Source organism: Halichoeres trimaculatus, unplaced genomic scaffold (genome assembly GCF_033239565.1).
Source record: "Halichoeres trimaculatus isolate MK-OKI-2021-1 unplaced genomic scaffold, fHalTri1.1 fHalTri1_scaffold_10, whole genome shotgun sequence".
NCBI lineage: Eukaryota > Metazoa > Chordata > Actinopteri > Labriformes > Labridae > Halichoeres > Halichoeres trimaculatus.
Window position 1 is genome coordinate 16,573,827 of NW_027437187.1, and position 17,433 is coordinate 16,591,259.

A 17,433-nucleotide genomic window follows, 5' to 3' on the forward strand; every position below is an offset into this window, starting at 1 on the left:
TCTATGCAGCTGTAATGAATCTGGTTTATAATGTGCATAAAAGCTGTGATGACGCCAAGTAGTTTTTGTGCTCATGAAAAACCTTCACAACGAACTGTGAACAGTGACATGCAGCACATCCAAATGAAGGGCTGAACTGATTCAGTGCTACAGTGTTAGTGTGCTTTCTGTAACATTAATCTAACATCAATGGGAAATGAAAAATAGCTGCTGTGCTCAGGGATAACCTGAGGAAAGCTGGGAGCTTGTTGTGTTTTTCTCCGTCTTGAATTAGGGTGGCCTACAGTACACCAAAACACTCTCCCAGAATTACTTCTGGCATTAATTGTCAGGATATCCCGCAGGCCAGCATTTGCCATTACTTAATCTGCCATTAGTCTGAGCTTCTGTTACCCGAGGGTCTGCGATAAATGGGCGAAATTACAGGATTTGGAAAAATGCCAGCATCTAGTTTGAAGTTCTTCAGTCCTTCATGTCTGCTTCAGTGTGAGGCCAATGAGATTACATCAGGAAGAGAAAAAAAGCCCCTTCTGTGCTTTTCCTAATCCAGCTGGCGTCTCTTCTGAATGTCACACTCTGCCTGCAACTAACACAAATTGAATTACATTTAAAGAGCTTTCTGCTGCAAACAATTCCTCAGGACGGTTATCACTCTCTGTTAAATTCACATTTAAACAGACCTTTGAGCAACTCCTTCATGATATCCTCAGTACACAAGGGAAAAAGAGAATCTCTGCAAACACTTTACCCAGAAATTTCCTGACAATAACCAACTATTGTTCTGTTTGTGTCAGGAATTATGAAGGCAATAATCAAAATAACCAAATTCATGAAATGTAACAGGCATTTAGCAGCTTAGCTGTAATAATACAAGCCTTATTCAGACTGGGATTAGACAATTTTAATATGTTTTGGATTATAAAGATGTTGAGTCTTTTAAAAGTGCACTTAGAGCTGAGTGTTAAGGGCAAATAAAATTCTGAGAATGTCTCGAAAGCCTTTCATAAAAGCCTCACAGACATAGATGTATCTCTTTTTGGTTTCCCAATATGCTTACAGTGGTTTTGCTGCTGTCAAGTGTCTATAATTAAGATGCTCTATCTCAAATATGTCATCAAGTTTTAAAAAGGCAAAGTTTGTGTATGTGGTTAGACTTGCCTCTACCTGTCTATGGTATGACCTCAGTCGGCTCCTCTGCTGTGATACGTACTGCTGTATACATTTCAACTGTTAAAGAATAATACCTTGATCTTAGTCTGAAGCTGCTGTGAGATTTAAGTAAGACCCATTTATACACTATCCTAATAGGAAAATCTCCCTCAGCAGCTATTACTGAGTTCAGTTACCATTGCTCATTACTTGTTTGTTGGCTGAAGATTTTAAAAGGTCTGTGTGAAGATGCCAGCTGGTGAGGCTCTGCCAGGGAACACAGGTGCTCTAATATTCCTGGAAAACACAAATACAGCATAAACAACAGAAACCAGACATCACTAACCCTCAGTCAACTTTTATACACATAAATTATGGTGAGGTTTAGCTGCTGCTGTATGCTGAAAGTCATTTCCATGACATGGAGATGGCTCTGTTTTATTTCAAATTTTCTCAGGCTGTAAAAAAAAAAAAAAAAAAAAAAAAAAAAAAATCATCATATCATGCCTGTTTTCATTTCCAGGTTCATGATGCTGAGCCTGGAGTTTCATCACTCTTGTCGCTATGACTACGTTGAGGTCCGGGATGGTGACAGTATCAGCTCGGGTGTTATTGGTCGATACTGTGGGAACAACAGACCAATCCCGATTCAGAGCTCTGGCAACAGTCTGCACATCCTTTTTGTGTCTGATGGCTACAAAAACTTTGATGGATTTTTCGCAACTTTCCAGGAGAACTCAGGCAGGTCAAATACTCGTGTCATTCAACAGCAACTATATAAAACACCAACACAAGTTTTCATTTTCTTTAATTTCTATGTTAAAGTTTTACTCCTATTTTTAGGACTCTTAGTCACATATAGCACAGGTCTTGTGTATAACTCTAGCTAAAGAATTTCTTAATCCTCCAACTCAAAGTTATGGCTTAATCCAAATGCCCATATTCCTTTTTTTATTTGGCTTTATTTAAGTTTTTCTCTTTTTTTTTTTATTTTTTTTTATTTTTATATGTATAGTTTATTTGTTGGGTACAATACAAAACACTGAAAACTGTCAAGCCAGAGTTAGCTATGGAGATAATTTTTATTCATGGTCTCTGGGCAGGGAGATGTAAAAGGACATACAATACAAATGATAAAACAAGCTCACTCACATATAAACAACATATGCCCAACAACAGTCCTGCACACCTCATTTCCTAACTCATTTAAAAGGATGTTTTATTATCTCTAGTTTGATGCATTCAGAGGATTAAATCAGTGATCACATGGTTGTTTTCCCTTGAGCCATAATTTCAGTCTACTTTAAAAGTACTGAGGCTGTACAGTCTCTAATGTGGGTAGGAACTATGTTCCATTTCTCTGCTGCTCTGATTGAAAATACAGAGTGTCCACATAAAGTTTTACTCAGCAGTCTCCTCTCACAGATATCCTGGTCTCCCTAACATTTTTCCTGCAGAGTAAGACACTTTCTTGAATCATCAATTAGTTTATACATCAGACATATATCTGCGTTCCTATTTTACCGCTTTCAATCAATGTAGCTAAGATCAAAGAACAGTTAAAGCTATTAACCACATCTAATGCTGGTATCCTGCTACATACTTACTCATCTGTTCATCAATTCCATGTAAACTGTAACAGTAAAGCTCAAAAGACAGTGCTAAAATGCTAACATTAGCAGTTTATTGATGGTTTTGTTTGATATCACATCATGGATCATGAAATGTACTGTTTCCTCTGACTCATGGTCTGATGACACTTTGAAACTACTTTGTCTAAAATCTTGTAAGTTGTTTATTCATAGGTAACATACAAGTGATAAAAAATTGTAACATTAACACATCATTGATCTATAGACCTTGCAACTTGGAGCACAGAAATTAAATGTTATAACAGTATACAAGCTTCAATGCCAGTTTCTAATAAGAAACTGATGTTGATCTCTTTTTTTTTTTTTTTTTGGCTTTGGTCCAAATAATTTTAAAAAGTCATGCTAAGTATCAAACTCAGTAACGGGGCCCTTTAGGGTCATGTACTTCAACAAATGCAAACCAGAGAGAAGTTTCCATGTTACCCTGAGACCCAGTGTAATAAAAAGCCTTTAACAGTGCGTGACTGACACCTACACGTTTCAACTGAAGCCTTCGTCATGGTGTTGCTCCTGCTAACAGCCCATTGAGAAAGTGAGGGCCAAACAAAATGTCCTCACTTTCCAGAATTCCCTCATTCAGGAGGTTTAAAACTCAAAGCCGACACGCACCCAGATTCACAAGTTACCAACAGCAAAGCCAGATCTAATAAAAGTAAACAGAGGCTTTCTGTGTAAAGGTGAAAACACACACTCACACACACGCACAGTGATATTTAAACAGTGCCAACCTCAGATCCCTTAACAGAGCGTGCTGTGGAAAGCCTTTCAGCATACAGATTGTATTATTAAACAGCTTATAAGTACAACATTTATCTTTGTATCCTAAAGTTTGCACACTTTTATGTTCACAGCATGCAGCTCCTCTCCGTGTCTGCACGATGGGACTTGTATCCTGGACAGTTCCTATACATACCACTGTGCCTGTCTGGCTGGCTACACTGGCAAGAGGTGTGAACATGGTGAGTTTTTGACTTAAACTGAAGCCTCTTGGGTGTGATCAGATGGAAAAATGTTGATATTTCATGCTTGTTGGGGGTAAAATGGCAAAGAGGGAAACAAAATACAAGAAAGGTCAAAGCACAGGGAACAACAAACAATTCTTTTGCAACATGATGAAGACATGACAAGAGTTTTCCATCTTTCCAGACACTGAACTTAATCTATTGATAATTATGAATTCCTCAGAACTTGGACACACCTGGTTACAACAAAAATCATCAACAAGTGACTCATTACTGAAGGTCTGTCTGTGTTGGGGCAGTGTGATTCATGGTCACCAGGGTAGGTCTGAGGTTTGGCTGAGGTTCAAGCCAGCTGCCTCTCCCGTCCATGCAGTCACATCATTGGTCGCGGTCGGTCAACTCTGACAAATATGAGAAATATTTGACAAGTTTCAACAGATGGGCTGCAGATCAAAATAACCATGCGCAAATATTTTTGCTGTAAATTTGGCATTGCTTCTGTGACATGAGATTTCTTCAACAGAAGAACATACAGCTTTTAAAGTTAGCTAACCATTCTGGTTTCTGCAGATACCCACTAAATACCTTCTTAAACCTAAGCAATCATCTCTAACCACTGCACTGGCTCAGCTCCATCTTCATGTGAGGTACAGCTCCATCAGGGCGTGTCTGGGCTATGAGGTCTTATTTATAGGTGTCTGGACCCTAACTTGAGTTTTTATATCCTATACACCTTCCTGCAAGAACAGACTTCCTGAATCCCACTCCTTTTTTTCTCTAGTGGAGTCATTTTCAGAGCTAAATTTGAGTCCATTAAACCGATGGTGAAACAATTCAACTTCTGTAACACAAGCCAGTTTTTCCATCAGAGCACACACAGTAAAAAAAAAAAAAAAAAAGTACACAGTGCACATTCACATGAATTCGCCTGAGAAATCTTTAGCTGTTAATCTTAATGGAGTAGAGCTGGGATAGCGCTAATGTCTGATTTTGTAGAGGAAATCCAGTCTCTGTTTTCGGCCCCAGAGGCAGATGGAGAATTTTAAGTATGAACCTGACATCAGCTGTACTTTATGTCTTCAATAATCACCCTGTCATCTGGTATAAGCCTGGGCTGAAACTCATTCTCTAAGAGAGAGTTTGACAAGTTATCATGAAGCCCAGATCAAAAAAGAGTTTCTCTCTACTCCTACTTTCTCTCCACAGTTTGATTTGTCCTGGCGTCTGATCAGTTCAAGAGTGCAGTTTTCAAAATAGTTTCCACAAAATAACAAAAGGAATGGTAATTCCCTTACAGTCTGTGTGGTTTCTTAAATTATGTAATCATTCCGCCTTAAAAACTCCTCACTCTTCATTTTGTCTGGAGACATGACCTGTCATGCAAGATTGGATCATTTTAAACTCCAAATAAACACCCCAAAACAGCCCTGAACGCTTCACTGTCTTTGAAAACACATCCAAAGGTCAGCCACAGTTTAGTATTCCACTTTTGGGTGGAGGACTGAATTTCTCTGTTTCCTGAGGGACAAAAAAGATTGCTGCAAGTAGAAGTTCTGCAAGACAAAAATTCATAGATTATAGAGTGATTTCCTTCTGGAAATAACACCATGAAACACTTTGTGAATCTTATCCAATGTAATTTCATCTCCTAAAGGAATATTTCGGAGCACAGATGTTGTTATGGAGGGGTAGCCTTCGAGTTAACGTGTTTTCTGGGTTAAGTATGTAGTCCTGAATCACAACACGTAAAAATCTGCAATGTGCCTTTAAAATAGAAATAGACAGATACAATCTCCACAGATACAAAGCACACAATGCTTAAACATCCTGAGAAAAAAAAAAAGAGTCCCTAAGTGACAAACCGTAGTCTCAGTGCTGCCATTTTTCTTTGACATCACACTCTGGATGAAAATTTCTGCAGCTGTTAGATAGCCAAAGTCTTTGAAGAAACATTTAAAACAACATTTTGATATTAGCAACTGCTACACTGCAATAAGCAACAATGCTGTGTTGAGAATTATTACTGTTGGGGTAGAAATTGATTTTTTTGAGGAAAATGTTGTGCTATCAAATGTCTGTAAGATTTTTTTTTTTTTTTTGCAATAATTGGTGGAATTCTGTGGTTTCTTTTTCTCAAAAAGATCCAAGTTTTCCGCTAGCTGGAAGGATAACATTAGGGAAAGATGCCTGCAGTGTGGACATGATAAATAGCCTTGTGTTAGACATGGGTGCTTTTATTTATAGTATTTTGCAACATAACTGAGTCAACCACGATATTCCAACACAACACCACTGATCCCCTCTGCCCCACTTCATAAAACCAACTTTTACAACACTGGAAAACTGAACAGTTTTGACTAAAGCTTCTTTTATTGCAACTTTCTCCTCCTTATTTATGAGCCATGTGTGAGGGTCTTGCTGTGAACTGTTTACACTTTACCGCAATGGGTGAAATGATTCATTAATGAGCCCCTAAGGTCGCAGGCTGGGCTTTAAAGCTCTGGATAGCTTGAGCTGAAGAGCTGCAAGATGAGGTTTTGGTTTATAGTTTACCTGTCAGACCTGCTAACACCAGACGTGAACAAACTGGCTGCAGGTCTGTCTGTGTGGTCTCCTGCAGCGGGAAGATGCAATAAACAGGCACTTAAGGAATGCTTGAGATGCCTCTTAAATTTTCTTGATGTATTAATTTTGGTGATCTTGCTTCAAGTTGAGGAAAAGGAAAATATGACATCATGTGCTCATGAATAAAATGTGCATGCCTGCATTTCCACTCAGTGGTGGGCTGCCAAAGGCCTCCAATCCCCACCCATGGATCCACAGAGGGTTTGTTTCATCACTCCGGGGCCCGCATCACTTTCCGCTGTGACCCTGGCTTTGAGCTGCAGGGGGTTCGTGCCGCCATCTGCCTGAGTGATGGCTCCTGGAGTGCTCCTGCCCCAAAGTGTGGTAAGATATTGATGTAGATTGTTTACTTTGCTGCAAAATAATTAAAATTTGGACTCCGGGGGTCATATGTGAGTCATTTGCTTGTACATCACTGTCGTAGACAAAGATTTTGGAGATGTGTAACTTTAAGAGCCTGATTTTCTTTCCTCTCTTCAGTGCCAGTGGAAAGAGTCTGTACTCTTCCACCAAAGCCAGCACATGGGGACCATTTCCTGGTTTATGGGCCCAATGATGTCCTCATTGCTCTGCAGTACCTGTGCTACCATCCGTATGAACTCAGCGGGAGCTCCCAGAGAACCTGCCTGCCCAACAACACCTGGAGCGGGCCGTCTCCTATTTGCACCAAAGGTCAGAGAAAGTCTCTGAAACAACAGGGATTAGTTAATTAATTAAACAAGCTTGAGGGAAATGTGTAAACAGAATTTCTACCTTGATCTCATTTTATTGAAATTTGAAATTGTCAGTGCCTGAAGCCACCCTGCATGACCAGCCAACGTTAACAAAACGATTTGCAGTCACATGCCTTTACATGATTAATGATCATTGTTTCATCTTCTTTATTGACAGTGAATAATACTCTTACTGAAGCAGAAAAGGACAAAGACACAACGAAAGACAAAGAAATTGTGGTCTACAGCGACAGAGACATCATAAAAGCTAAAGAGAAAGGTCACGATAACACTGGAGAAAAAGAGAGCGTCGGAGGAAGAGATATAAACACTGGGCACGAGAACACCACAGAAGTCAGCAAAGAAGATAAATTCACTGCTACCCTTCCAGAGGAAACTGTGACTGAGGATAGGACTAAAAAAGAAGAGCCAGAGGAAAGAAATACTGGGTCAGAGAAACCCATAGGAGGAAGTGATGACAAAGAGGATAGCAAAGGCTCAGACAGCAGCTTAAACACGGTGGAAAAGAAAGAACCTGAGGTACCAAAGCCACCTGAGAAAAAAGAAGACACAAACCTGGATATAGAAAAGACAGACATCACAGAGATAGTTTTGAAAAAAGATAAAGGACAAGAGGAGAAGGAGAGAAAAGAAGAGCAGGTGAATGGAAAAAGAGAGCGGGACAAAGTGGGCCCAAATGACACCAAGCTGAGGACGGTCATATCTGAAGGGGAAAACACAGTGGAGATATTTGAACTGGAGATGACAAAGAACAACTCAGTTCAACAAACTACCAAAGACATAAAGACAGAAAACAACACCATCGTTTCCGTAGGGAGGAGAATCATCCCCACTCGGGTTAATGTTACACAGTACACCCTGTACAGAGGAGGGGAGGAGAATGAGAGAGCAAAGGAAAAAACAAAGGAGGAAAAGAAGGAGAAGACGGCTGAGAAAACAAAGGAGGAGTTGGAGAGGGAGAAAGAAAAGGAAAAGGAGAGAGAAATCAACCAAAGCATTCCTGGTACGTCAAACGTTAGAAGAAACAAAAAGTAACAAGGTTATCGCTGTCTCCTTCAGCTTTTTGCACACTTTCTGTCTTTTTCCTTTCTGCAGAGAAAAGCTGCCCTCCTCTCCCTCGTCTCTATCATGGCTACCACCAGCTGGTTCCAGGAGTCAAACCTGACACAGTAGAGTTTTTCTGTAACCACTCGTATGCCCTGAGTGGTGACACACGACGTACCTGCCAGCCAGATGGCACCTGGAGCGGAAAGCAACCGCTCTGCGTCAGAGGTAAAGTTATTATTGAGGTCCACTAAGACTTAGGGATGATCTGTTTGGTCACAAATTCTGGTAACACTTTACTTTAGAGGTCTGCAAATTTAATCACACTAAGGTTATGGTTAGACAAAGTTTTTTTCTTATTTCTTTGAAATTAGCATGTAACTTCTTTAAAATAATGTCCAAATTTATTGTCGCAAGTCACAATTGGTAGGGTTTCTGTTTTTTTTACAGTTTCTTTGAAATTTACCCCAAATTGCGAGGTTAAAAGGTGACACTATTAGCAAATAATTTATTTGAAGTTAAATCACAACCCTGCTATTTGTTATTTAATTTCACCAAGTTCTTCAGTATCGTGTTTGTTGATACGCATAATTGAGATCACATGCAAAATGATTCACCTTCATGATTAGGCCTGTAATGTTTTACATGATACAACTGAAGGCTTCAGATGTGATATTCACCAAGAGTGGAGTTGTTAATTGGCCTTAGCTGATTGTGATAGACACTGTGAGTACAGGCGCACTGCAAAACAGAATCTCGCCAAAAGTTATGTGCTAATTTTCATAAGATTCTCATGAAACTTGGGGGATAATTTCAAAGAAAAAAGAAAAAACGTGATCTAATTATTACCTAAGTGTGATGAAGTTTGCAGACCTCCAAGGTAAAGTATTACCCAAATTCTCATCGCGATTGAGTCAACATCTCGTTGAAACAGTTAATAGAAAAAAAAGAGTATGTGAGGACGCTTTGTATTCACAAGGTCGAAGGTCAACTACTATGGACACAAAATAAACTGCTTTAACACCAAAATTTTGGGTATAGTTTAGTAATGTGATGGAGGAACTAAATTTTATTTGTTTAAAGTCTCAGAGGACAGATTAGAACTGGATATGAAGCAGGCAGAAATTCACACTGATGACTTTATGTGACCAAAGGACGCAAACATAACATCAGCACCAAGACTATTTTGATATAGTCATCTTTGCACCCTGCAATAATAAATTTATATATTTAATTTATCTTTTTTTTACATTCTAGAAATACACAGAATGGATGACCTATTTTGACTAATTAGAAAAACATCACTTTTAACCCTATTACAGGACAGCATCAAACGAAGCAAATGAAGTTAGCAAAAGTTCATGCAGGACACAGAAGTTATATGCCCGGCTGTGATCGGCTGACAGGCTGATGTTTAATCACTAATCCCAACCCCTCTCAACCAATCACAGCACATGTCTACCCAGCTGCTGCTGTCTTGATAATTCCTCCTCCACCCATCCTCCTCCTATGAAGACTCTACATATGTATCCTATTGATCTGTATGTAGGTTTGAGGGACCCAGGGAGTACTCTGACAAGCAGCAGAGCTGTAGAGTGTTCATGACCGAACGGGAACTATATCTCTCTCCAAAAGAGGTGCCAAACTTAACAAAAACAAAAACAAAAACAAAAAATGAAAGTGCCTAGCTTCACACAATAGATGTGAGTTGGCTGTTTAAAGGTTTGCGTTTCTGTAGGGGTGTATATTCCTCATTTTTCTAATAGCAAAGTTCAGACTTAGAAAAAGGGTTCAGATTTTCTCACTTTATATGGCGACATTAAAAAGTAGTAGTAAAATTTAGTTAGGAGTTGTAAAATGCTTAATGCTTAATAAATGGACTTACACAGTACAAAACTGAACCTGGATGCTCTTTAACTTTTTGCCAAAAGGTAAGTGATCAAACATTTTACTAGCTGGACCTCCCTGGTGAATCAAAGAGCTGCAGAACGAGAACAAGCTGTGAGAGAAAAAACAGCAGCTTCTTTTCTTTTTCAATTTTTCTTTCTTTCTTGCTTTCTTTTTTTTGTTGTTCTAAGCTTTAACAATATTTCCTTTTGCTTGTTTAGAGTTTGTTGAGAAGATCAATATCAGTCAATATCAGTTGTTTACAAAAAGGAAACTACAACAAACAGCTGTATGAGTATAGCATGGATGCTGAAACATGGAAGGACGACCCCCCAGCCCTTCCTGCACCAGCTCTTGTTGCTAATTCACCTCGGTCCTTGTGTAGTTTAACAGCTTAGATGGAATGTCTTAATTAGTGAACCGTCTCTAAACTGGTGTGCAGGTTTTATTTAATCAACAAACAGAGCCAGGCTAGTTCCCCCTCTTATGCATGTTTAATGTTAACTCTTATGTGTGCTCCAATTATAAGGAAAGAGGAAAATAATGTTATATTTTAAAATGTGAACTCCTGCTTTAGTTATTATCATAGCTGCAACTCTTAAAAGGCATTATAAAGAGTGCTGTTCCATACAGTGGAAACAATAACAACATAGTGCTTGGGTCAGTGTATATTTTCCTGCACCGTAGGGAAACACACAGTTGCTTTATTAAAATGACAGAATATGCAAATGGAACCTTGAAATGTAAATTGCGTGTGTTAAATTTTCCTGTTTGTTATTTTGCAGCATGCAGGGAGCCCAAAGTGTCAGAGCTGGTTAAACAAAAGGTTCTCCCCCCTCAGGCACCATCCAGGTATATTTACCCATGCTCCATAATGCATGCATGACTATCACTACAGCATGAGATAAAAGCAAAACTTTCAACTAAAAGCTGGATATTACATCAGGTATTACATGTTTCTGCTCTTTCTTTCACTCAGCCCCAGGGGAATATCTTAAACTGTTTCCTCTTCCTCCCTTTTCAGAAAGACACCTGTGCACAAGCTTTACTCTACCGCTCTGGGCCGGCAGCTGCAGTCTGACGACCCCTCCAAAGGGCCCCCTATGTCTTCCCAATTGCCCCAGGGCTTTCACCACCTCTACACACACATAGAGTATGAATGTGCGTCCCAGTTCTATCAACACTACGGCAGCTCTCGACGCACTTGCCTCAAAACTGGGAAGTGGAGTGGGCGTCATGTATCCTGTTCACCAGGTGAGGGCAGCACTAGACTGCTTGTTCCCTGACAAGCAGAAATCACCACCACAGATCAACCAATATATAAACAGCAGAAATTGTTATTATTAAAACATGGTGCATTTGTTACTCTAAGCCAATAACAATGAAAAAAAAAACATTTAACTTACACACCAGTAAACTTGTAGAATACTTTTTTTAAATTTTCAATCTCTGAAAGCTTTAACTGATCAATGAGTTTTTAACTTCTTAATCTATCTCTTAGGTAAACCCACCAGCATCTGTCTTCTGTATTTCAAAGTATAAATGTGCTAAGCTTGAGGATAAATACTGACAAGTCTGTTAGTTAACCATAAGCAGTTGTGTCATAGATTTCAAAATCGTCCGTGGCTGTGATGGATGTTAGCACTAACATCATGAAATTGTAGCAAAACTTTAAAGCTATAATTTTGTTTTTACTTCTGACATAGTGATTCTTTGCACAACACTCATTAAAATGTGGAAAGGTTTTATTAACGTGTGCATTATGACCCTAATGAAGACAGACATGTTGAGTTCACTTGAAGTCAGAACAAACCCTAAAGCTGCAAACAGTCCGTGTTGGCTTTGTGTTCAAAGATGTTCTGGCAGCCTGTCCAAGGCTGGGAGCTGATCTATTCAGTATGTACCTTTCCATTTAAAAAATAGAGTGGGACGTGTCGAGAACAGATGTAATACTGTGGTATCACAGGTCCATTAAAAGTTTTATTTTTCATTCTAGCTGTATCCTGAATCAGAAACTATCCTGTACAGGGTTCAAACTGCAGTGGGCCAGCCTTTTAATCGACTTGCTGCTAGCTCTGTTTAAGGACAGCTGGCCTTAGACGCCTGCCTGGAAAGTTGTTTAATGTGTGGGCTGTGGCCCACTTTAATAAAAGGTTTTGTACAGATCTCTAAAAGAGTAAACAAACACCGTAGGTAGATTCATTTTTTGGTGGTGGAGCAAAGAAGCAAAAGCTGTGGGTCCAACAGTATATTACTTGTTTTTTAAAAGGAGTAAAATATGAGATACCTTGTATGTAATGAAAGCATAAGAAAAAGTGGTTTTAATTTGGATGTAAACGGACAATGGAGAGATTATGCTCTGATTCAGTGACTCACGTCTCCTTCCACAGGTTGAGGGCCTTCAGTATTCGCAGGCCCCTTGTTTTTAAGTGCTTTTTAAGTTGTACCAGCTTTGACACTGCTTTGCATTTTGTCAATCAAGCTATGAACAGCAATCTCATGTTTCAAAGAGAAGCTTTTCTGTATAGAAAAGACATTATAAAGACAGTCTTACAGAATGAGTGTTGACACAAGTCTACTTTTTCACTATCCTCCTCTTGCTCACGGCCTTTCCCTTTCTTTCCTCTCATCCTGTCACCTCCTCCCTGGCAGTATGTGGGAAGCATCCAACCTTTGACCCAGAGAGGCCTGCAGAGGCTCACTGGCCTTGGCTGGCAGCCATCTACCGCCGCTCCACCACCAGAGCAGAAGAGACAAAGGTGACCAAGGCGGACAGCCAAGCAGGGTCCCTGAAGAAGAACCTTGGAGCAGGAAATGGCAACTACAACCAAGCTTCTGACTGGCAGCTGGTGTGCAGCGGGGCTCTGGTGAACCAGCGCAGCGTGGTGGTGGCGGCTCACTGCGTGACAGAGCTGGGGAAGGTGTTTCCTTTGGATGCAGCCAAGATCAAGGTGGTGGTGGGGAAGCACTTTCGGGACGACTACAGGGAAACTAAAGGTCTCCAACACCTCAGGGTAAGCTGTCTGAGATCTCTTCTTCTTCTTATACTTTCCAACAAAACCTGCATAACAAGTCCAATTTTTTCTACTCCAGGTGGCCTCCATCGTGGTTCACACCAACTACGACCCCCATATCCTCGACTCTGACATAGCAGTGGTGAAACTATTTGACAAAGCGAGAATTGGGGAAAAGGTTTTACCTCTCTGCCTCTCAGATAGCCAAGGTGAAGAGGTCACCACAGGACAGGGGCTTGTGACAGGCTGGTCTCCCTTCCCTGATTCAAACTTAGGCCCTGATGAGAGGGCAAGGGTTGGCCTAGTCCGCCTTGCTGATGTAGTTCCCTGTGAGCAGCAGTACGCCCGCAACGGCATGCCAGTCAGTGTCACAGACAATATGCTTTGTGGCAGCCAGAAGCCTGACTATGGGCCCTCTAATATATGTCCCTCTGACACTGGGGGGATCCTCGTCCTCCCTGCCCACTCTGACAACCAAGCCAGCTATGACCAGAAGCCGTCTGTTGGTTTGACGCAAGCGCAGAGGGAGAGTAAAGAACTGTGGAGACTCATGGGACTGGTGAGCTTTGGCTATGACCAAGGGGAGTGTGATCCTGACCTATACACAGTCTACACACATGTAGCAAACTTTAAAGACTGGATAGAGGGCAACCTGAAGTAAAAAAAAAAAAAAAAAAAAAAATCCTACTGGCTGGCTCTTCTTTCCCCCCTCTGCTTCCATTATGTGCTTTTTTATTCTTACAGTCCTTTTCTTTGTTTTTCAGTTTCAGTTTGTTCTTCAATCTTTATTTTCTCAGCATTTTGCACATGGGCATTTTCTTTCTCAATCCAGCATCAGTGGAAACACTGGACAACACAGGGCTTTAACTGAAGGGGGTGCTAACACATCAGATGTACCGGGCATATGAGGGCTTCATTACTCAGGTCTCCTAACCTGAGGTTATAGACTTGAAAATGACCAGAAAACCATCAAAGCCTCCAGCTGATGATGGTTTTTATTCTTCCCTTTGGTATGTATATATGCTGTAATGTACTGGGTTATTCAATCACTCCATATACTAAAGAGATGTACATATTGTTTGAAATGAAGAAAAATCATGACGTTTTTTTATTAAAGAAAAAGTGGATGTGGTAAAGCTGGTCACAGTGGGTTTTTTTCCATCATGTTAAACTCATTATGTCTGCATGGAGTGTAGAAATACAATCTAGTGACTGTGTACAGATTTCAATCATTACATTACAATGATGTGAAACAAACATATATTTGCTCTAAAAAGCACACAATGGGCGTGTGCTGTGAAGCAAATGAGTACAGGTCAGAGCAGCACCGTTTTTGCTAGCGTAAACGGAGCACGTTACTCACAGATCAATTCCTCCTTTTGAGTGCTAATTCAATCAATTACCTCTAATCTGACCCTTCTCCATTATTCAGACACGAGTTCATATAGATGTAAGCTCTGCAGCTTGCATCAAGGGGGCAATAAGGAGCATGTAATTTTACAGTGTGGGGCAATTAAGAAGGAAGTACGCAGGATTCAGTTGTTCAGCTGGGGTTTTACAGAGGAGACTTTAAAATTAGTAATTAATGTTAAATTGGTGAAGAGCCATAAACTGTAAGAATAAGACAAAAATAAAGCGTGAGAGGTGCTCAGATCTCAGTTCTTGTAGTCATCACTAAACTACTTTTAGTCTAAGAGGCAAAACTAGTTCTAAAAAAAAGGCACAACAGCTACCACTGTCTTACATAATGGTTTTGGGAAACAGAAACCACATCAAACAACCGTTTTAGACAAGATTTGGTCTCACTGACTGCAGAAGAAGCAGGTGCTTGATAAGAGTAGAATTGTTAAAAAATAAAGGGGATGGTAAATTTTGTTCTAGAGTAAAAAAGCAATTTGATGTACATGGAATTTAATTTGCACATTTGTGCTGGCAGCTTTCTATCAAACATAAAGTTTTAAGTTTAGGGTGAAATAACAGAACATATAAAATCAGGAGTTTTCAAATGTATCTACAGTGCCTCTAGACTTGCTTACTGAGTACAGTACTATCATTTTTTCTTTATTCCTTCATAAAAAAAGTGTTTCAATATCTCACCAAGATGATCTGTGTGACTTTTTCACAGCCTACTCAAACAGGAATGACTGGCTCTTTTTATACTTCAACAAAATATGTGAGGTGGATGTCATGTCCATGTATGTGGCTTTAAGTTACCCCGAGTCTGACAAGGAAAACCATTGTTTCATAGAATGTAAGGAGTTCAGATAACAAAGAAAGAGAAAATGAAATGCATTTAAGAAAAGAAAATAAGGATTATGTCTTGAGTGGGAAAATGATCCCTCACATTTGTGGATCGCTTAGTAAGAAGGGGACTTCACAACAAATTTTAGTGCTTGATTTTTGTATCTTGCACCATCTCCTGTACATTTTTTTTAGACTAGGTCAAAAGTTACCCTAAAGCTTTTCATCAATGAATAACTGCACGTTACTTAACACTACCCCTCTGTCTTTGACTCAACAACTCCTTAAAATTACTCCCTTTTCTTTAATATTTCAGTGCTCCACAGACACCTTGCTGTAATGAGATGTTTTAAAATGTGATTTATGTTGGGATAGTACCAAAGAAGAACAGGAACTGACACGTGTCGAAAGCAAATCAATGTAATCTGATCTGACTTCCTTTAGACACTTGTATTACAGTGACAAGGTCACACAGTTTGTTTCCTCAACTGAAATTCTTTCCTCTCTCGACGATTAAGCCGGTCCAAGAAAATCTGCCAGGCTTCGCGTCAATACGTGCCACAAACTGCACCGCATAACATCTGTTTAACTCATCAGTTCTCATAAATATTCAGATTAATTTGAATTTTAAATCCTGTTACTAAAAAAACCTAACATGACAGGTTATATTTTGTCTGTTTCATTAACCTGACCCTGAGTACAGCCTCGAAATGTGAGGAGACAGTGCCTCTGGTTTTCAAAGACTAATATTTTCCAGACAAGCAGAAATATTTTGTAATTCTTAATTTCATTTTGTATATATTTACTTAGTGTTATTTGGCTTTTTATTTACCCTAGTATGTAGCATTTGACAGGTCATTGAACTGTTTCCTTGGGTTTTGTTTTTAAGAGTTTAACAGAAGTTACTTAACAAAAATAGAAGTTCTTTTTCTTTTCTTTCCAGGACTGTTGTCAGTAACATATCCTGCCAGTTAGATCACTTAGATCACATTTGGAATGCAAAACTTCTGCTGTGTCTTTGTTGCATCCAGGGGAACATCTCTCAAAGGCTTTCTGTCTCTCCTTCACACGTTTACCAAAGTCGAGTACAACAGCTTGGTAAAGTCCCGTGTTTCCCAGAGAAGAGTCCTACCCACTCATCCTGGGAGATGATCAGTTCACAGGCCCCAGTTAGCTCACAGGGCATCAACCATAGAAAAACCAACAGCACTTAACCAAGTGTTGCCTGTCCTGGGAAAAGAGATGTAACCCCGAGCAAAGTGCCGGGATAATGATGAGAAAATGCCACCATGAGAGCTCCAGAGTTAACTCTGAAGAGGCGGAGGGGCAAAATACTTCACACCAGACAAAATATTTAGCTTTCAGAGCAGTTTCCCAGTTAAGCTGATGGGTTTTCTGTGCTTTGTTCTTGCTGTGAGGAGAGGAACCCTTTGAACTACAACGTTGAAGATTCACACACAGCTAAATGGTTAGTATTCTGGTCTGACATTACCATGAGACTGATGAGATATTGTACTGAAGCAGTGAAATATAAAAGGGCTGTGAGGAGTTTCGAAGTGATCTTGAAAAAGTCCCCCTTCTAGATATTTGCCCAATCATAATACAAACTGTAAAATGAGACTACCAGCGCCAATATAGGTGATTTCGAAATGCTACTTCTTACCATTCTGATCGGGTCAAGCAGAACCGGATTGATATACAGCACATCTAATTCTCTATGACAACACTACACAGGCTGATGAAGTTTAGTAGCAAGAAAAGAAAACTGTGTTTTTCTCTGCTGAAAATGATTTCTGTGATTAAACTTGTAGTGATGGTGAACGATGAACAATGAAAGCTGGAGAGTGATAGAGCTCAAGGTAAAGGCTAAAACACAAACTAAACTTTAGGTGATAATGTCCATTCCAACCCACAGTCAGCAGTTATTCTGCAGTGGTCTGTGCAAACTTGAGAGTCTATCAATAAAATGAAGAGTGAGGTTACGTTAGCTCTGCTTGGTAGATGACAGGCAGGACATGACCAGGATCTACTAACGATACACGTCACATGCACGTCTCACAGAACCAGACTCTCAGTGCTGTTTATGGACAGCTACTAAACTACGGTACAAATTGACTGTTTGCTT

The 17,433-nt window shown here is 39.9% G+C and overlaps 1 protein-coding gene across 1 annotated transcript in view; it reads left to right on the top strand.

Moving 5' to 3' along the window:
* Positions 1-14,125, top strand: part of pamr1b (peptidase domain containing associated with muscle regeneration 1b) — a 30,040-nt gene extending 15,915 nt beyond the window's left edge. The window contains exons 5-14 of the mRNA XM_074677708.1: positions 1,673-1,890; positions 3,653-3,760; positions 6,542-6,712; positions 6,869-7,060; positions 7,280-8,125; positions 8,218-8,394; positions 10,839-10,905; positions 11,078-11,307; positions 12,706-13,067; positions 13,147-14,125. Coding sequence (XP_074533809.1) covers positions 1,673-1,890; positions 3,653-3,760; positions 6,542-6,712; positions 6,869-7,060; positions 7,280-8,125; positions 8,218-8,394; positions 10,839-10,905; positions 11,078-11,307; positions 12,706-13,067; positions 13,147-13,728 — 2,953 coding nt within the window. The 3' untranslated portion in view covers positions 13,729-14,125. The remainder of the gene's footprint in view (positions 1-1,672; positions 1,891-3,652; positions 3,761-6,541; positions 6,713-6,868; positions 7,061-7,279; positions 8,126-8,217; positions 8,395-10,838; positions 10,906-11,077; positions 11,308-12,705; positions 13,068-13,146) is intronic.
* The last annotated feature ends 3,308 nt before the right edge of the window (positions 14,126-17,433 follow it).